The sequence below is a fragment of the Saimiri boliviensis genome, chromosome 2, assembly GCF_048565385.1.
Source record: "Saimiri boliviensis isolate mSaiBol1 chromosome 2, mSaiBol1.pri, whole genome shotgun sequence".
Taxonomy (NCBI): Eukaryota; Metazoa; Chordata; class Mammalia; order Primates; family Cebidae; genus Saimiri; species Saimiri boliviensis.
Window position 1 is genome coordinate 209791022 of NC_133450.1, and position 19084 is coordinate 209810105.

Sequence of the window (19084 nt, forward strand, 5' to 3'; positions counted from 1 at the left end):
ACCTCCAGAATCCATGTTCTTAGTACTATGTTCTGTTGCTCTCACACCACCAAGGGCTCCTTGACTTCCCTTGGCTCAGCTCTGTCCTGTGCAGTTTCCCCACTAAGTCAGTGACTGCTGAAGGCGCCCTCACTCCTGCCCAAAGTATATGAAAGAGTAAAAAACAGGCCACAGGCCTTTTATGAAGGACTGTGGTACTTGCAGACCGAGATACTGGGTTCTAAGGTCATCTGACTAGAACAAAGACGTTGCAGAACCAAATTCACTCTCTGTATTCAACAACAAAAAGTTATAGCAGCTGCGGCAGCACCAGCAACAACCGTCACAACATCAAACACAGTATTAAGAACGCTCTCCCTGTGATCCTGCAAAAAGGGTAGGGTAATTTATGCTCACTGAATCTAAGCATTCGATTCCTTCCATATTCTCTCGGTTCCCTTTCTTGTTGCACCTTTTTCCCTTAGCATTTATCACCATCTAATATATTTGTATTTTGATATAATACAAACCCTGCAAGAGCAGGAATTTTAAATTGTTGCTGGGTTTATGTCCCTAAAACCTAGAAGAATGGCAGGCATGTAGCTGGTACAGACGAAATATTTGTGGTATGTATGAAAGGAAGAAAGAGGAAGAGAGGGAGGGAAGGTGGAGGGAGGGAAGAAGGGAGGGGGAAGGGAGAGGGAGGAGAAAAGAATGAAGAGAGGGGAGGAGAGAAAGAAAGGAAGGAGGGGGCAATGAAGGAACCGAGGGAAGGAGAGAGGAAGAAAGGACTAGTAGAGAACAAGCAGAGCATGTTGAAAAAGAGGGAATAAGATAAGAAAGTAAAGAAAAAAGGAGAAGAGAGAGAACAGAACATACAAGACAGAAGCATGCGGAGGAGGAGGCAGTGATAATGGAGGGAAGAAAGAAGGGAAGAAGAGCAGAAGAGAACAATTAAAAAAGAATAAATGGAAGTTAAACAAAAAGTAAGCAAATAAACCCAAGATACTGAGGAGGAAAAGGAAGATATGGAAACTAGAGGTGGAGGGAGAAGGACGTGCTATTGGTGGAAAATACAAGGAAGAGAGAGATGAACTGAACGGCTCTGACAACCAGCAGGCAATAGGGCCAGGGAAGGAAAGCGGGGTGGCATTTCAGCCCTGTTCTCATTACACTGAAAACACAGCCCCATCTTCTGGAGCCTATGGAGGTGCTGGGTTAAATCATTCATCTCAAGGCCTTGTAGCTTCCTTTTGCTTTTCTAAGTTGAACTCCAATGTATGGGGGCATGCTCAGTGATGGATGTTTTTCCAATTAGCTATAAATAGCCCAGACCTGCTGAGGGGACCCATTGACTTCCCCAGCCCTAATTCTGGCTGTTGGATTGTGGAAGGGAGAAGGCCAGTCAAGAATCATCAATCGTCAACTTCTAAATCCCCAGTGCAGATTCCAGGAAGCTGAGGATTGCTTCTTGGTTTTCTGGCTAAGATCAAGTGGAGCAAGTTGGAGTGTGAAGGAATGAGAGGCAGATCCCATTATTCCAATGGCTACAGAGGCTGCAAAACCTACCCATGTAATGTGTCAGTGGAAACACTCCTCCCACGTGGGGCTTTTCAGTGAAAGATGCTAGAGGTGAGGACACAGGAAAAACAACAATGAGAACTGAACTGATATTAATAATGTCTGCCTCACCTTGCTGTTAGCATACACAAGGCATCATGATAAAGTTTTTACATAACATAACCAAATTTCATCCACAACTCCACGAGGCACCTACAAGGTCCAGCTTGCAGATGAGAAAACTGAGGCATACAGAAGGTAAATAACTTGCCTAAGAGCAAAAGCAGCATAGAGAAGCTATGGGGATCCGTGCTCTTGCAATGTCCACTATGCCTGAATAGAATGCATGCAGAATGGGTTCTGAGAAAGCTTCCTCCTCCTCCTTCTCCCTGCCCCAGCTCCTTCCTCAGCCCACTTCTTTGAAGAGGTAGGAGAGGAGGGCCAGGTACCCTGCCACACGCCCTGGATGTGTTTGTCATAGGACCTTCTTTTCAGTGGACGGTCAGAGCCCATGCATGGATCTGCCCTTCATCACTGGCATGGAGTCCACCTTTGTACCCCAGGAGGGTCTCTTCCAAGAATGCAGTCTCAAACTGGCTGCTTTCCCATCCTTACAGAGAATCTGAGATGAGGAAGTACATTCACAGGGAATTGCCTGAAATATGCTGTGTTTTCCCTTCAGAGCACATTGAATCATCAGAGAATGATGGTTCTTGGCCACAGGTACTTCTGTGGAGTCCTGCTTCAGCATTCGGCCATCACCCTACACTGAGTGTCATTGTGAGAAATAATTATGCATAATACTGATTTTTAACTGTTGAAGAAACTGTCTAGAAAGCCACATAGTATCTTGTTTATACATACTAAGTATAGTTTATACTTTATCTCTGTTCTGGTAAGTAGAATTTCCTGAACAAATGCTCCATTTTGTCCCACTGACACTGTACATTTTATTTCTGAGTATGTTTCCCTTAACACTTTGGCTGCCAGGAATTTCTTAATTAAATTGCCAGCCTCTTCTAAGAACTACAAAACAGTATGACAGGGATTACTCTGCATCAACCCCACCTGGGTTTGAATAATTTTCCTTATTCTCATTTTCCTTTTAAGATGACTATTTATTTCATTTCCTGTTTTAAATTTTTAAAAATCTGCATAAACTAAAAAAAAATTCACAATAGTTTTTGAGGAATAAGGTAGGACAGAAAGCAAATAAAGAAGAAGGCAGGAAAAGGATATACCGAAGATCACCAATACAGTCAAGGCAGCAGATACCAAGCTCAGTTTTAACCAGATTGGGATCAGGTTAGAGAAAATTCAGGATTTGCTAGTGAACACAAAATCTGATTTCCAGCATTTCCTTCAACAAACTCTGGTTCTGGAACTTTCCAAGGACACCATTACCTTTGCTGCGGCGGCGACTACGGTACTGTTCGGTGTAGAACGTCAGCTGCGTTTCGTCGTCTGCCTCTGAGCCTGACGTCCCTTTGGCTCGCCCAAAGCTGATTCCCCCTGTGAGGAAGCACAATCTATCAGTTAGCCTCACAGGCCGCCAGAACTTCGTGAGATTCCTCAACCATCCCAAAGATCAGCAACCAAGCCCATCCCCAGACTTCGCTCTGTAAATCCCAAGCGACCCAGCAGTCGGTGTGATGAATGGAAGGAGTTCATGCTCTGCAGTGAGGCAGATCTTGGGTCCAAGCATGACTCAGCAGCTTCTGAGCTGTGTGACCTTGAAGAGAAAACACACCTTTCTCAGCCCTGGGTTCTGTCTTTCTAAAATAGGGATAATAACTATTCACCTTGTGATACTGCTGCGAAGATTGAAGGAGACATAATATATAAAATGCCTGGTCCGTCATATGTCTTAAGTAACTGACAGCTATTGTTGCTTTTGGTGATAAGCCTACCTCTAAGAACACACTCTAGACAACTTAATTTTAACCACATTTCAATCAAGTGCTTACTATATGCCAGGTTCAGAGCAAGACGTCGGAGGTACAAAGATAAATAGGACTCAGTCTTTGCCAGGCAGGGGATCATAAGCTATCAGGGGGACAAATGGAATCCTAAGGAGCCTTAAACCTAATTCATGGCTTCTGTTTACCACTCAATGAGACGCTAGGAATATGGGGGAGTGCAATTCATTTCAACACGTAGGACCTGAGAAGGTTTTATGCAGGAGTGAAGATTTAAGCCAGGTCTTGAAGGATGGATGGGGCTGCACTGATAGAAAATGGAGTTCCAGCAGAGGTACCAACTCGAGCACCCTCAGGAATGGGCTGTGTGGGCAATCAGAGGTAACATTAAGTGGAGAAATGATTGGGAAGACACACTGGAGACTCACAGGGGAGGCCTTGGTTGCCAAATGGAGAATAAGGAGCTCTACTTTGGGTGTCATGGAAGATTCTGGAGCAAAAGTGTGGATTGGTCAGCTGTTGTGTGTACAAGAAAGAACACTCTGGTGGTACCCAGGCTGCAGGATGGGTGCCAGGCAGGGTAAGCAGCCAGGAGGCTCAGTGACCACCCAGGTGAATGGAGGTCAGGGCTTGCAGGAGGGCGTGTGCAGTCAGGATGGGAGGAGATGAGTGCTGAGGGTGCTTCAGAGACAAACTCAGAGGACTGTGGAAGGAAAAGGGCAATACCTTCATATGCTGTGAGCGACTGACAGCAGAAAAGAAAAAGAAAGAAGGCTAAAAGGAATTATGCCACAATACTAATAGCCATTCATTCCAAAGAGAGAAATATGGGTAATTTTTCACTTTTATCTTTCTGTATTTTTAATTGCAAAAAAACGTCAGGATACAGAAAGAGAGGGATTAAAGGATTGGTAAATTATCTGCCCTAGAGAAGAAATAACCAGGAGAGAGAAACTCTGAGGATGCTGGGGGTGAGTAGATGGGCACAGGAGAATAAGGACCTTGGGTTTTAAAATTGTTTTGTTGATGGGGCTTCAGACATCTATCTAGAGTAATAGATTTTCTGGCAAGAAACTTAAGAATCTGGTAAAAGTGGTTGTCCTGGATGGAGAATTAAATGACTGAAAGATGGGAACAGAAGGAGGCTACTTTTCTCTATAAATTCTTTGCATCTTTTCAATCAAGCACCATGCAAACCTATTACCTATTCAAAAATTCCATCTGAGGAAAAGAAAAACATACATTAGAGGGAAATTTTATTCAATTCACGAAAGGATTTATTATGTAATTTCCTCAGGTAGGGTATTTGAAATGGCATTCGGTATACAGAAATTCCACTTGCAGACACTTTTTCTGCAATATGGTTATTACACATTCATTCATTCTAACAACATCGTTGCACAATCTACTGTGTACCTAGAAGATTTGTAGACATGATTGCAGACAATCGTCGTCATAATATACTCATAAGAGAGGTGTAATTAACAAACCAGATAATAAAGCAAAGACGCAAAGACAGGCAAAGTTACTTGCATAGTCACACACCTGATGACTAGGAGAGTTAGGCTTCGAGACTAGTGCACCCACCTCCAAATTTGATGTCTGAATTATATGCATTGCTTTCCTTGAATCCACTCATGAATGAGCACCGAAAGAGCAGATCATCCTTCGAGTGTCAAGGTGCTAAGTATAGCATTCAGAGCTTTGCACACAACATCTCATTTCAAACTCATAGTACCTTTAGGAGGGGCTATGTGTGCACTATCGTGCCAACTTTACAGATGAGGCAAGTGATGCTCAGAATAGAAAAATGAGTGAAGGTGGATTTTGAAACCAGGTGGACCTAATGTCCAAGCTCAAATTTCTGGTTATTCATGACATTATCTCTCAGTTTAAGGCTCTATAAAATTGAAATATTAGCATCTGCCTCCCCATACCCATCCTTCCTTGAGAATAGTATGTTCTAACGAGTGGGAAAGTATAAGGGACAGCAACATCTGATCTGTCTCCAAATGTGTATGTCATCAGGCAAGGTCTGTCCCTAAACCTTATTGAAGAATTCCCCACTCCTCAGTGACTAAAAGCAGGGCCTGGAGACATCAGGAGACTTCAGATTCTGCCAGATGCAGTTCTCCATTTAAAGGCTGTGCTTTAAATGGAATTGGCAGGGGCTTCGTGGAGATTCTGGACGTGACTAAAGAGGAAAGGTTCCTAGAAGCCAGCAGGGCTTTTTAAATTGTCATTAAAATATTTTACTGTTAAAAAAAAAGAAAGAAAAAAAGGGGAAAAGGGAGGGAGGAAGACTTTTGTTCATCTACATATAATTCTTGGCCAAGGGGAAAATGAAGGCATCTGATGATATAGTTCTCTTATGTTCAGAAGACATCTGCTATAGTTTCTGCTGTATCTGGAGTCACAGAGCAAAAAGGAGGAATCTACCTGTGTCAGGAGGCCAACCTGGAGTCTTCCCACAGCCCCTTCAATGCCACACCCACACTTTGACACATTTCAGAAAAATTCTCACTCCCTTCCTTCCTTCCAATCTCCTTCTCATCGTAAACACGTGACCTGTTATGTCCCTACCATGGTGAACAAATCTAGCAGACAGGATTCAGACATTGTTCTTTCCTTACTGGGGCAAGATAAGGGGTGACAGAAAAGTCACCAGGCAATTCTAATATAAGAAAAGCTAACACTTGCATAGAATGGAATCTCTTCCGGCACCATTCTAAAGCCTTTACGTGTGTTGACTCATTTCATACTTACAAGAACCCTAGAAGGTAGGTTACTACATTTATTCCCATTTCAGTTGGTGAGAAAATGAAGCTGCATGGAAATTAAGTATTTTGTTCAGGCTGACAGCTTGCAAATAGTAGAACCACAGTTCAAATTCAGACAGTGGCTGGTAAATCCACTAAAGTCTATGTGCTGGTTTATAATAAAATATGAACAAATGCTTTGTTTAATGTCCACAGCCATCCGTGTAAGGACTGTAACATGAGTTTTGGTTTTATAGATGATCAATTGTCTCAGAGGGATGATACGAGGTAGTAAGTGGAAGAACTGAGATTGAAATTTGGTCTGTCTACCTGCAAAGCTTGCTTCATGCTTAATACAACCGGGGAAAGAGTGAGAGAGAGAAAAAGAGAGAGCGAGAGAGTTTGTGTGTGTGTGTGCGCATGCACCTGCCTATTTGTGCACAGATACAAGCATGCACATGGATGTAGAGGGTGGCAAATGCTTGATATGTTGACCACTAAGGATTAGCAGGTCTCTTACTTGATTCCAACACCTGGACCCGTTTTCTTGTAGGAACTCTAATCAGACTTAACAAGATCTTGGTGACTCCCCATCCTTCCACATGTCCAGTCATACAGAGACCATACCCCTAATAACTATCATAAAAGCATCCATAAAGGCTTTTCCTTCTGGTCAAGCCTCCATTTCCACAACTCTTTTGACCTTCATTTCTTTTCTTGTAGGTATTAAGGTACCATGTGTTCAGAGTGAAAACTGAAGCTCAAAAACAATGCCTATAGACCAGGTTCAATAGAAATATAATGCAAACCACAGAGCCATTTAAAATATTCCAGTAGCCCCATTAAAAAGGTAAAAATGAAAAGCTCAAATAAAATTTCCAGAATATATTGCATTTTACTCAGTATATTAAAATATCATATTGACATGAAATTAACATAAAGTTATTATGAAAATATTTAAACGTTTTTCATAAGTCTTCAAAACCCAATATGCGTTTTATTCTTATAGCACATTACAACATAGACAAGCCACATTTCAGGTGCTCACCATATAGAACACAGTTCTAGACATATTTGTACAACAAATATTACTGAGCATAATTAAGGGCCAGGATCTGAGTACAGCATGAAGATGAATAACCTACAACCTCCACTAAAATGTTAAATCTTAAAAAGATTTTGGATTTTTGACTTAGATGAAAAAAATGTCACAGCTGGGATTCTGTTCAACAACATTACCTATGGTTCCTACTCTCAAGGCACTTGGAGTCTAGTTAGTTTCTATATTGGTTTATCCATGAGCCAAGGGAAATAATGGACTTCAGTAGGAAGAAATTAGGGTATGGGAGTCAGACATGAGTTCTAGTCTTTTGTTTCATTTATTAGACGTATGGCCTTGGGCAGAGCATTTGATCTCTCTGATCTCATCTTTAACAGGGGTACAAGAACTCAGCTCACATGGTCATTACAGGGAAAACAGTATGTTGTATGTAAGCATTCTGCACAAAGACCAAGCAGTAGTAGAGCTACACTTGGGGCACATTCTTCAATTACTTGATGCTTGTCTGCATTGAATGGGAATGAAAGGAAGGAAGTGCTCCTGGGTGGAAGTGCCCCCTGACGCCCCTGCATCCTGTGACATCCTGGGGAGGTGGCAGCCACCCAAGGCATGTAGCCTCTGAGTTTCTACATAATCTGAAGGGGCTACAGGCCACTTAAGTCTGACTTGGAGGTGATTCAGATGGCTGGAAAAGGGCCCACTCTGTTAGCATTTTAATATAAAATTGGTGATTCAGTGCAATAAAATGCAGCCATTAATTACACAGTGCTGCTCGCATACTTCCATGTAGGAGCTGAGAGAAAGTGAGAATGGTTAGAGACTGGCAAGAGAAAAGAAGCGGTAATCTATGCGCTGGAATCAGTAGCTTTTCTGTCCTTGCTCCTTGGGCCCTTGGTTCTTTTGGTACTGAAGGGCCTGAGATGGAGCCATTAGAAGATGGGCTAAGTGCATGCCACAGTGTGACAAGCACTGCTCCAGGCACCTTACGTGCAATATCCCTCCTACACCTCACAAGGGGTCTGAGATGTAACAGTTAATCACATTTTATTGATGAACAAACTGATATTCAGAATCTCACTGCTGCTTAATCAAAATCACACAAATGGCAGAGCCCAAATTTGAATCTGAGTTTTGTCTGATTCAAAAAGGCTCTGTTCTTATAAAAACATGCTTACTGTCACTAGTCAGTAGAAAATGCAAATTGAAGTCACAAATACCACATCATACCCACTAAGTGGGCAATAAGCAAAATAATGGAAAATAGCAGATGTTGGGGAGGATGTGGATTCAGTGGAACTCTCATGCATTGCTGCTGGAAATGCAAAATAGTGCAGCCATTGTGAAAACCAGTTTGGTGGTTCCTTAAGTTAAACACAGAATTACCACATGATGCAGGATTTCCACTCCTAGGTATATTACTCCCAGTCCCCAAACTGAAGATACTGCATTCAAACAAGTATTTGTATATGAATGTTTATAGCAGCACTATTTACAAGTCAAAAGGTAAAAATGACCCAAATATCAATTACCTGATGAATGAACAAAATGTGGTATACAGATATAGAATATTATTTAGCCATAAAAAGGAATACTGTATTGATACGTGCTGCAATGTGGATGAATGTTGCAAATATTTTGCTAAGTGAAAGAAGCCAGACACTCAAAGGTAACACATTATATGATTCTATTTTAATGAAATATGCACAATAGCTAAATTCATAGAGATGGAATAGACTAGTGGTGGCTACGGCTGGACAGAGGAAAATGGGAATGAGGAGTAACTGTTATTAACTATTGAGTTTCCTTTTGGTGTGGTGGAAGTGTGTTGAAACTGGAAAGAGGTGATGGTTGTACAACCTTGTGAATATACTAAATGCCACTGAATTATATACTTTAAAATGATTAATTATTATTATCATTTTGAGACAAAGCTTTGCTCTTATCACCCAGGCTAGAGTACAACGGCACGATCTTGGCTCACTGCAACCTCTGCTTTGTGGGTTCAAGCAATTCTCCTGCCTCAGCCTCCTGAGTAACTAGGATTACAGCTGTGCACCACCACACCCAGCTAATTTTATATATTTTTTTAGAAGAGATGGGGTTTCACCATGTTGGCCAGGCTGATCTCGAACTCCTGACCTTAAGTGATATGTCTGCCTCAGCCTCCCAAAGTGCTAAGATTACAGGCATGAGTCACCATGCCCGGCTGATTAATGATTAATTTTATGCTATGTCAATTATATCTCACAAAATGTAAAAAAAAAAAAAGAAACCCACTATTCTTTTTGTAATATCACAAAATTAGTGACAGAACCATAAATGGAGAATGTGAGAGCTTTAAGAGAGACAGGGAGAGGGAAAGTTGGGGCACAGAGTGGAAGAATTACACAGCCACCTTGAAAGAATCAACAGCTCAGACTTCTGGAGTCCTAGCCCCATGTGTGGGGATGCAGAGGATGACCATTCAGCCTGTCCTAAACCACGTGGTCACCTAAAATCATCACAATACTCACTCATTTGTTTATGCATTCTTTAAACAATCATTTATTCAGGGCCCATGCTGTCCCAAACACTGTCTAGGTACTGAAGATAAAGCCATCCATAAAACAGATAAAAATTACTGACTTATTGGAGTTTACTCTCTAGTAGGTAAACATTTCAGATATTCTGGGCATGGCACTCTAAGGCTTTGCAAAGCCTTCTACGTAAGAATTCTTATCTCAATTCTGCTGCTAAATAAATGAAGACATTCAGAGATATGTAAAGGTTTCCCGTAGATGGCACAGATATTTGGTGTCAAACTAGGAATTGACCCCAAGTTTGCTCTGGGGCTAATCAGTGCAACCAAACAACATGAAAGGCATGTTACAGAGGAGTATGGAGCAAGATGATACAAGGTCTTTCCCGGGCCTAGCAGAGTTAACTCACTGCTTTTCTCTCCAAATCTACCTTTATGCTTGGGCTGCCCTGTCTACAGACCTGCTCTGCCAGCCTCAGCAGGCCCAGCCCTCCACACTCCCTCTCTGGCTCTTGCTATCATGATGGATGGTGGTGACATGTTGAATTATTCAGGCTCCGTGTCTTCCTCAAGCTGGTGACAGTGATATTGCATTTTCAGGTTGCCCAGAACTGTGCCAGATAAAGAAATATGTGGTTCAGGAATGGGAAAACCCATCCGACCCCTAAACGTTTAGAGAATACAAATGGTGCCAGTCATGGAAAAAGAACAGAAGTGGGTAAACTTCCCACACCCCCTAAACCACACAACTCGAAACTACTCTGAGCTCCAGAGCGAAACCACAAATGTTCACACACATTCACCTCTCGAAGATGTTTAGACCACAACTGTTACCTGCCATTAGGCACCTGCTTTAGGCCAGGCACAATGCCAGGCACTTTACATAGAGGTGGCTCTGCTATTCCTCCAAATGTAGCTGACAGAGGTGGAGCTCCTTACTTGTGGCCACCCAGCCAGCTAAGTGAAAGGACATGGATTCAAAGCCTGGTTTGTCTCATTCCCCCAGGGAAGAAATTTCTATAGCATTCTTGAGATTCATGCTGTATTTTTAAAAATTGAATTTTATGGTGAAAAACTATATATGGTAAAGTATAACCAAACATGATTGTGATACTTTCAGGGAAAGAATAAGAAATAACTGAGGAGTCCATTTACAGAAGGCTGATTTTTAAAAATCATGGCATATAGTCTTTTATAAGACCATTGAAAACAGTGCCATAAATCTATATTATTGACACACAAACCTCTCCATGACACACTTTTGGGTGAAAAGGTATGGAGAGAAAAATACAAAGAGGAATTCCACTTGTGTAAATTTACACATGCTTGCTCATGTTTGGTATAAATGCTACTCTACATATGTAATAAAAATAAGAAGAGAAAAGTAAAAAGTCATTCTGAGATGTTATGATCTAGGTTATGAACAAAGTTTTAAGAAGCATATAATAAACATATTTTAAAAACAACAGTATTCTGTTCTTAAAGTGCACACATAAAATATACATAAATACACATAAGCACAAACATACTGAAGGAAATTATTAAGGTGTCACAGTGGTTTTTCTCTGGATGGTAATATTTGGGTGTGCTTTAAAAAATTTCTTAATGTTACTCCTATGCATTTAACAATTCTCCTCCAATGAACATCTAATGCTTGCTAATAAGAAAGAAACTTAATAAAAGCTTTATTTATTTATTTTTTAATAAGTACTCTTCATTGCTGCAGTTTAAATCCATTGCTCACTTGACCTTTAATGTTATCTGACCATCTCAGAGGGGGATCATTCCATCACCCAAAAAAGGAAACAACCCAATTTATCCCCCAATTTTGGCTTAAATAACTACTTATAGGGGGAATGCTCTCCAATCTAGCTTAACTCACTCTTCCAGGAAAGTAAAGCTTTGTCTCCTGGAACATCCCACTTCTCCCTGTGGGATGGTATATTTTCCAAATAGGGCCATAACAAAATCTCCCATCCTGCCTTCGCTTTTGCAACGTGACCTTTGCCATTCCCCGTCAAAGGCAGAGTCTCATTTCTCTGGCATCTACTCTAGGCTGGCATTAGGAATGTACTTCTCATTGATAGAATGCAGAGGAAATGACTCTGCAAGATCTCTAGGGATAGAACCTAAAAAGAAATAAAGCTTTTGGCTTTCTTAGAAAAACACTGGCTCTCTTGATGTTTTCTCTTAGGAAAACTGCCATGGTGCTCTGAGAGTCTTAGCCACATAGAAAGGCTATGTGTAAGTGGTCTAGTCAAGAGTCTCAAGTAAGCCCAGCATTTAAGACATCCAAGACCATTTCAGGTGGCAAAAACATGAGAGAAGCTTCTAGTTGATTCTACCCCAGCCATCTGTTATCCATGGAAGTCCAGTCCTTGTGGAGCTGAGACTATCTACCTTTCCTTTTCCGTTTGTAAATCCCCGACTCCTAGAATCCAGGAGTATACTAAAATTGTTGCTTTAATGCACTAGCTTTGGGATGCTATATCATGCAACAACAGGTGAACAGAACACTCCTCTTGTCCATCCTACAAAAACATCCACCTTCTTTCCAAGCTATCACCATATGGTAGCACTGGGCAATGAGAAGATGAGCTGGTGTGGTGTCCAGAGACCCTCTCCTGTTCCTGACACATTATGCAACTGAAAAAGATATTAACATCTCACAGATATTACATAACAGCTAATACTGTTATTCCCTTCACAAAGACAGCAGTTCATTTGACATTCGTAAGTGGATGAGATGGGCATTGCTGTACCCACTTGAAAGATGAGAACACTGAGAGTCAGACACTACAGATGCCTTCGTCAAGGTCCCATAGCTCATAAACGGCAGAGCAGAGAGGAGAATATAGGACCAATTCCGGAAGGTACAGTAGAGTAAGGGGGCAGATTTGAGTACCTGAGCTTGGCCAGGTATTACGTTCCGTGAAATTTCTACTTTCTAGATTCTGTCCTGCCTTTTGAAATAATGGACTCAGACTGTTCCCTTCCCTATATGATGGTCCTCAGTCATCTGAAGATCTGAAGGTTGCTTATGAGCTACATATTTCTTTTTTCTTCTTCTCCTTCTCCTCCTTCTTCCTCTTCCTCCTCTTCTCTTCTCTCCTTTCCTCTCTCTCTCTCTCTCTCTCTCTCTCTCTCTTTCTTGACATAGTCTTGCTCTGTCACCCAGGCTCGAGTACAGTGGCCCAATCTCAGCTCACTGCAACCTCTGCCTCCCATTTTCAAGTGATTCTTGTGCCTCAGCCCCCTGAGTAGCTGGGATTACAGGTGCCCACCACCATGCCAAGATAATTTTTCTATTTTTAGTAGAGATGGGTTTTCACCATGTTGACCAGGCTAGTCTCAAACTCCTGGCCTGAACTGATATCCAACTGCCTTGGCCTCTCAAAGTGTTGGGATTACAAACATCAACCACTGCACTCTACCTAAGCTACGTATTTCTATTAATCCCTTCAGCCATTCCTTATATACTTACAAAATTATAATTTTTGGATTATAAAGTCAGTACACATTTATTGTAGAAATGTTTTTGAAAAACACAAAGAAGAAAATAATAATCAAGTCAAATTCTATTGCTCCCAGCTGACTTCTCTCACCTTGAGTTTTTAACCATGCATTTATATGCATACGTTTTTACAACTAGGTTTTATTGTCTTGTAACTTGAGCATATCCTGTGAATTTTGTTAAAAAATCTATGTACATACTAATATATTTATGTATGTTATGAATACATATTGGGGTCCAATTATATACCTGACTTTTTCCATTAGGTCATTTACATATGTCATATGTGTCTGTGTATGTGCACACATCTAGATTCATATGTACAAAATATTCATCTATACATGTATCTATACCTACATTTACCCAAATGACTTTTTCTGAATACTGAGACATTCTTCTTTTTATCTTTTATTTTCCTTTTTGTGAGAAAATAAATACAGATTGCTTATGGAATTAAAATAAAGCTTAAAAAAAGCCATAAATATTATCATTCCATTAAGTATTCACTGTCAATATCACTTAATGCCTGAAAAATATTCTACTATGTCAATGTACTGTTTATTAAAACAATTTCTTGTTGTTCAAATTTTACATTGTTTCCAGTTTTTCACTATTTCATCACAAATTCTTACAGATAAATATTTCTACACATTCATATGCATCCCCATGTAGAATTCTTGAGTGTTGAAAGAGAAATTGATGGGTCAAAGAGTTTTGACGTATGTAAGGTTTTTGATATATATTTTCAAGATGTCCTCCTGAAAGGATATATCAATTTCATCCCAATCAGCTGAATATGAGTGACTGTTTCACTGTATCTTCTGTAACACTGGGTATTACATCATTGTTTTCAAATCTTAGTAATTTGATATGCATCCCATATTTCAAATTCATTCTGTCATGTTCTTTTCAAAATAGTTCAATTTGCTCATGTCCTTTTTGAGTTTTGCTGTCCAGAGCTGGGCAGGCGAATCCAGGTGTGATCTGACCCGTGTAGAGCAATAACGAACTACACCTCCCTCTCTCTGAATGTGAGACTTGTAATAATGCACCCCAGGCCTACTTCAGCTTTATTGGCAGCTGACTTATAGTCAATATGCCCTCAGTTCTTTGTTGACATGCACTGCAAATAAATCTGGTCTTTCCCACCATGTATTTGTAGAATTGATTTTTCTAAACCAAAGTAAAGAACATTTTGTACTACCAAATTGTATCTGTATATTTCAGTCCTTTCTTCTAGTCTCTGAAGATATATTTTTTGTCATAATCTTCTGATCTCATGATTGCACTATTCCCTGACTACATGCCCTTGATGAATTGAATAAACATGAAAAGGAGCAGGAGGTAAGAAAGGGAACAAATAGTGATTCAGTGCCTGCTACACGTCAAGCAACAGGACTAAACAGTTATGCATGGTAAAATCATTGAGTACATGTAAGAGGGCAATTAAGCTGGTGCTGATCTCCATGTGCTAGATGTCAAGAAATTGATGTCTTCAGGGATTGTCTTGAGCAAGGTTGCACGGCCAGTACAGAGACAGGGTTAGTTGGGAAATTTAACTGTGGCCCTTGTTATTCCCAGTATTCCAGGCTAGGTCTCCCCTTCTCTAAGATATTGCCATTCATGTTGAAATAAAACTTGACAGTCAATGGGCAGAGAACAGTCTTCAGGGTGACATCAGACTGTTAATGAAAACTCTTTGAGAACATGTAATTGAATCAAAGTAAACCATCTTGACTATATTATCAAGCAGCCTACAATTGTACCTTTTGAAAAAGCAAACAAACAAAACAAACAAACAGAAACACATTTTTTTCATTCAATCTGCTAGGAGTCTGTAAGGTGCCTAGAAGTGGACATGCACTGGGAAGTGAAACAGAAATCGTTTCTGCCATCAGAGAGCTTACATTTAATTGAGAAGATGGAATATTCAAATAAACACAGGCAAAAATTAATATATTTGTGAGACCACAGAGTTCTCACTAGGGAAAACCTAGCATGGAAACTGGAAACAGAAAGACAGTTGAACTTCCCAACAAACTCCGTCTCCGTACTGGCTGTGCGATCTTGCTTTGTCAAATATCTTGCTGACATTCGTATATCTGCTATCTGTGGATTATTCCTGATTGTCCCGTGCACCAAACCAATCCAAATAGAAAGGCAGTACATCTTGCATGATTTGTTCTTCATGAACCCATGATGGCTTCTGGTGTTACCAATTTCCCTTCACACATTCGCCATGTAAATTTGACCAACCCACCTCATTGTTCTTGGAAATCAAAATTGAGTTTCAACAGTGCTTCACCACCTATTAGGGAAGCTGGATACAATCTGTCCTTCTAACTGAGCACAGTGGCTCAGACTGGTAATCCCAGCAGTTTGGGAGGCTGAGGTGGGTCAATCACTTGAGGCCAGGAGTTTGAGACCAGCCTGGCTAACATGGTGAAACCCCATCTCCACTAAAAATACAAAAATTAGCTGGGTGTGGTGATACATGCCAGTAATCACAGCTATGCAAGAGGCTGAGGCAGGAAAATTGCTTGAACCTGGGAGATGGTGGTTGCAGTGAGCCGAGATCTTACACTGCACTCCAGGCTGGGTGACAGAACAAGAAAACAATAAAAATAAAAGTCTGTTTTTCTATTCCAAGATTACACCCAACTCTCTGGTTCTGAAAACATATCTCAAGATTATTTCAGCACCTGGAAGTACTTTGATTGGGTCGAGAGATGGAAATCAAGGCAGCCACTTCAAAGTAAATGCTCAATACTTCGGTGTTAGAACTCCACTTCTTATAAAGTATCTTTATTCTCCCTTTCTCAGTTTTGAGATTATTTCTTGATATGTGACAAATCTGACAGAATCAGAATGAACTTAGTTCCTTTCTTTCATCTGGTAACAATGTTTCAGTTGTTTCATCCAATAGGACAATTATTTTCTTATTCTTGTTGTTGCAAAGCAATTTTAAAAGCTTGTTTTACTTTTGCTTATTGTATTTCAGATTTGTCCACCATGCACTGACAATTTTGAAGCCTCAGCCTTTCTGGGAGTATTCTCATGAGTTTGGGTTAAAGTGTTTCACATTTTTGGCCTTTTTTGGTCATCTTTTAGTTTCGTGTACAAGCATATCTTCTCCTTCCAAGGTTCACAATTTCCCCACTCTTTTAAATTGCCTGTGATTATTTGTTCAGAATTTTATTTTTCAGAGTCTTCTCTGCAATATGCCTATTTCACATCAGAATCTCTTGCCATAGAACCAGAAAGATCTATCCTCTGCAATTAAAATGTTATGTGTATATGTGTTCATAAATTTTTGGTTATAATTTTTCATCTTTTGAAATAGAAAAGTTATTTCTTACTTTAATAATATCCAGTGCTGTCTGGATATTATTTTATGAAATAATCATTTTGCTAAATTGCTGCAAGCAGTGCAAATTTATACGGTCCTTTTGGGAAGCAATTTGGCAATATAAAAATGAACCTTAAAAAATGTCCATCCATTCTGACCTGCTTCTGGGAATTTACCTTAAGGAACCCATCCTAAACATAGGATGGGCTTTACGCACTGTAATACTCATTGCAACATTATTTATAAATATTGGAAAATGGAAAATCTCCTTAAAGTTCAACTTGAGGGGAATGATTAATGATGTTAGAATAGTAGGCTTTGATGATGATAAAATAATGTAGAAAATACTTATGTTTCAATACACATTTTAAGAAAGGGGATTAAAAACATAAATTCTATGTTAATAAAATGATCAATATCAAATATAGAGGAAGTTCTGCATATGGTACAGAGGAGTACACTACTAACAGACCTATCCTTGTGCAGGTAAAATGATACATTCTGGAAAAAAATACCAAAAAAATACTACCTGAGGGCTCCTGAGGTAAATAAAAGCAGATATATTTTGGAAAGAAGTTGAAATGTGGAGGAAGTAGCCAGCACAGGATGAATTTCTCATCTTCAAGTTTCTTGCTTTGAGATAGGCTACACTTGCAGCATGGCTCAAGGGAACCTGAGGCAGCAGAAGTAAGTTTGCCATTGTCTGGACTGAGGACCCAGTGATGGATCCCAGATCAAGGAAAGCCAGTAGAGAGTGAGGGAGGAATCAAGAAAAGGAGACCCAGAGAAGAGCAGCCCACAATCTGTGTATAATCTCCGCCCGTATCTCTGGCTGACCTCTGGACTCACATGTGAAAGACAGGCCCTGACAAGCTGAGCTGAAGATAATAAAACACCTGACATTCCAGCTGCTGCTCACCAAAGGCAGGACAGCTGGACTCTAACCAAATTAACCACCTTCAAAAACAAAACGTGAACATTAAAGAAAATAACAAAACACGAGAGTCTTCATACAATAAATTCACAATTTCCAAAGTTAAATCCAAAATTACTCAACATATGGTAAACCAGGCAAGTTTCATTCATTCCCAAGGGAAAAGACAACCAGCAAAGGCCAACTCTAAGATAACCCAGATGTTGAAATTAGCACACAAGAACTTTAACAGCAATAGCTGTGATCAGTTGGGTAAAGGAAATGATGATTGTAATGACTAAAAATGTGAGAACTACTGGCAGGGAAAACACTATATCTATCTATCTATCTATATATATATACACACCAAATAGGTATTTTAGAACTGAATATGTATGAAATAAAAAAAAATCACTGGATGGGCTTAATTAAATGAAGAAAAATAATCAATGGCTTTGCAGATACATTAATAGAAATTTTCCAACTCCCCAATCTGAAAAATAAAGGGAAGGAAAAATTAAACCATGTCTAAAGGACCCATGGGACAATAGCAAACAGTCTAAATATAGGTAACTGGAGTCTCAGAGAGATACAGAATTTTTAAAATGAAGAAATAAAGGCTGGAATTTATCAACTTTAATGTAAGATATAAATTATCAAATTCAAAAAGCTCATGGAAAATCAAAGAGGATTTAAACATGGGAAAAAGAAAGGCTTACACATCATAGTCAAACTGCTGAAAATGAAATATATATGGACACCCTTGCTTTGGCCATTTCAATAAAGCAAGAGAAAAAAAAAAGCACAAAATTTTGAAAGGAAGGAATAAAACTATTTTTTAAAGATGACATTATTTTAAAAAAATAAGCACAAAGAATATATGAAACAACTATTACAATAAGTGACCTTAGCATGGTTGAAATATTAAAGGTAAATGTACAAAAGTTAATTGCATTTTTATATACTGGCAGCAAAAACTAAAAAAAAATTCAAAAATAATTCTACTTACAATAGTGTAGAAAAACTCTCACTTAGTAATATGTTTAAGAAAAAGTATCCAATATATCTTCAATGAAAATAATGTAACATGGCCAAGATAAATTAAAGAAAATCTAAATAAATAAATATACCATGTTTGTAGACTGTAATATTCAACATTGTTAAGATGCTTTCTCCCCCTAAATTTATCTATTGAGTAAATGAAATCCAAGCTATAATCCCAACAGGCATTTTTTTTTTTTTGGTAGAAATTGACAACGTAATTTTAAAAGTTATAGGGTAGTACAAGTAATCTACAATAGCCAAGTAATTAAGAACAATGTTGGTAGACTTAACACTGCTTGTTTTTAAGATCTATTATCAAGCTATAGTAACCAAGATAGTTTTGTACTGGCTAAAGGACAGGAATATAAATCAGTGAAACAGACTAGAGTCTTCAGAAATACATACAATTCATTTTTGATAGAGTTGTCAAAGGAAAGTCTTTTCAATAAGTGGTGCCAGAACTGGAGAG

At 39.5% G+C, this 19084-nt stretch overlaps 1 protein-coding gene across 7 annotated transcripts in view; it reads right to left on the reverse strand.

Moving 5' to 3' along the window:
• Positions 1-19084, reverse strand: part of ASTN2 (astrotactin 2) — a 959402-nt gene that overhangs the window by 635810 nt on the left and 304508 nt on the right. For 6 of the 7 annotated variants that reach the window (XM_074395240.1, XM_003925189.4, XM_039475068.2 and 3 more), the window contains one exon: positions 2944-3051. The exons of the other annotated variant lie outside the window; for it this stretch is intronic. In XM_074395240.1, coding sequence (XP_074251341.1) covers positions 2944-3051 — 108 coding nt within the window. The remainder of the gene's footprint in view (positions 1-2943; positions 3052-19084) is intronic. 7 annotated transcript variants of the gene reach the window in all.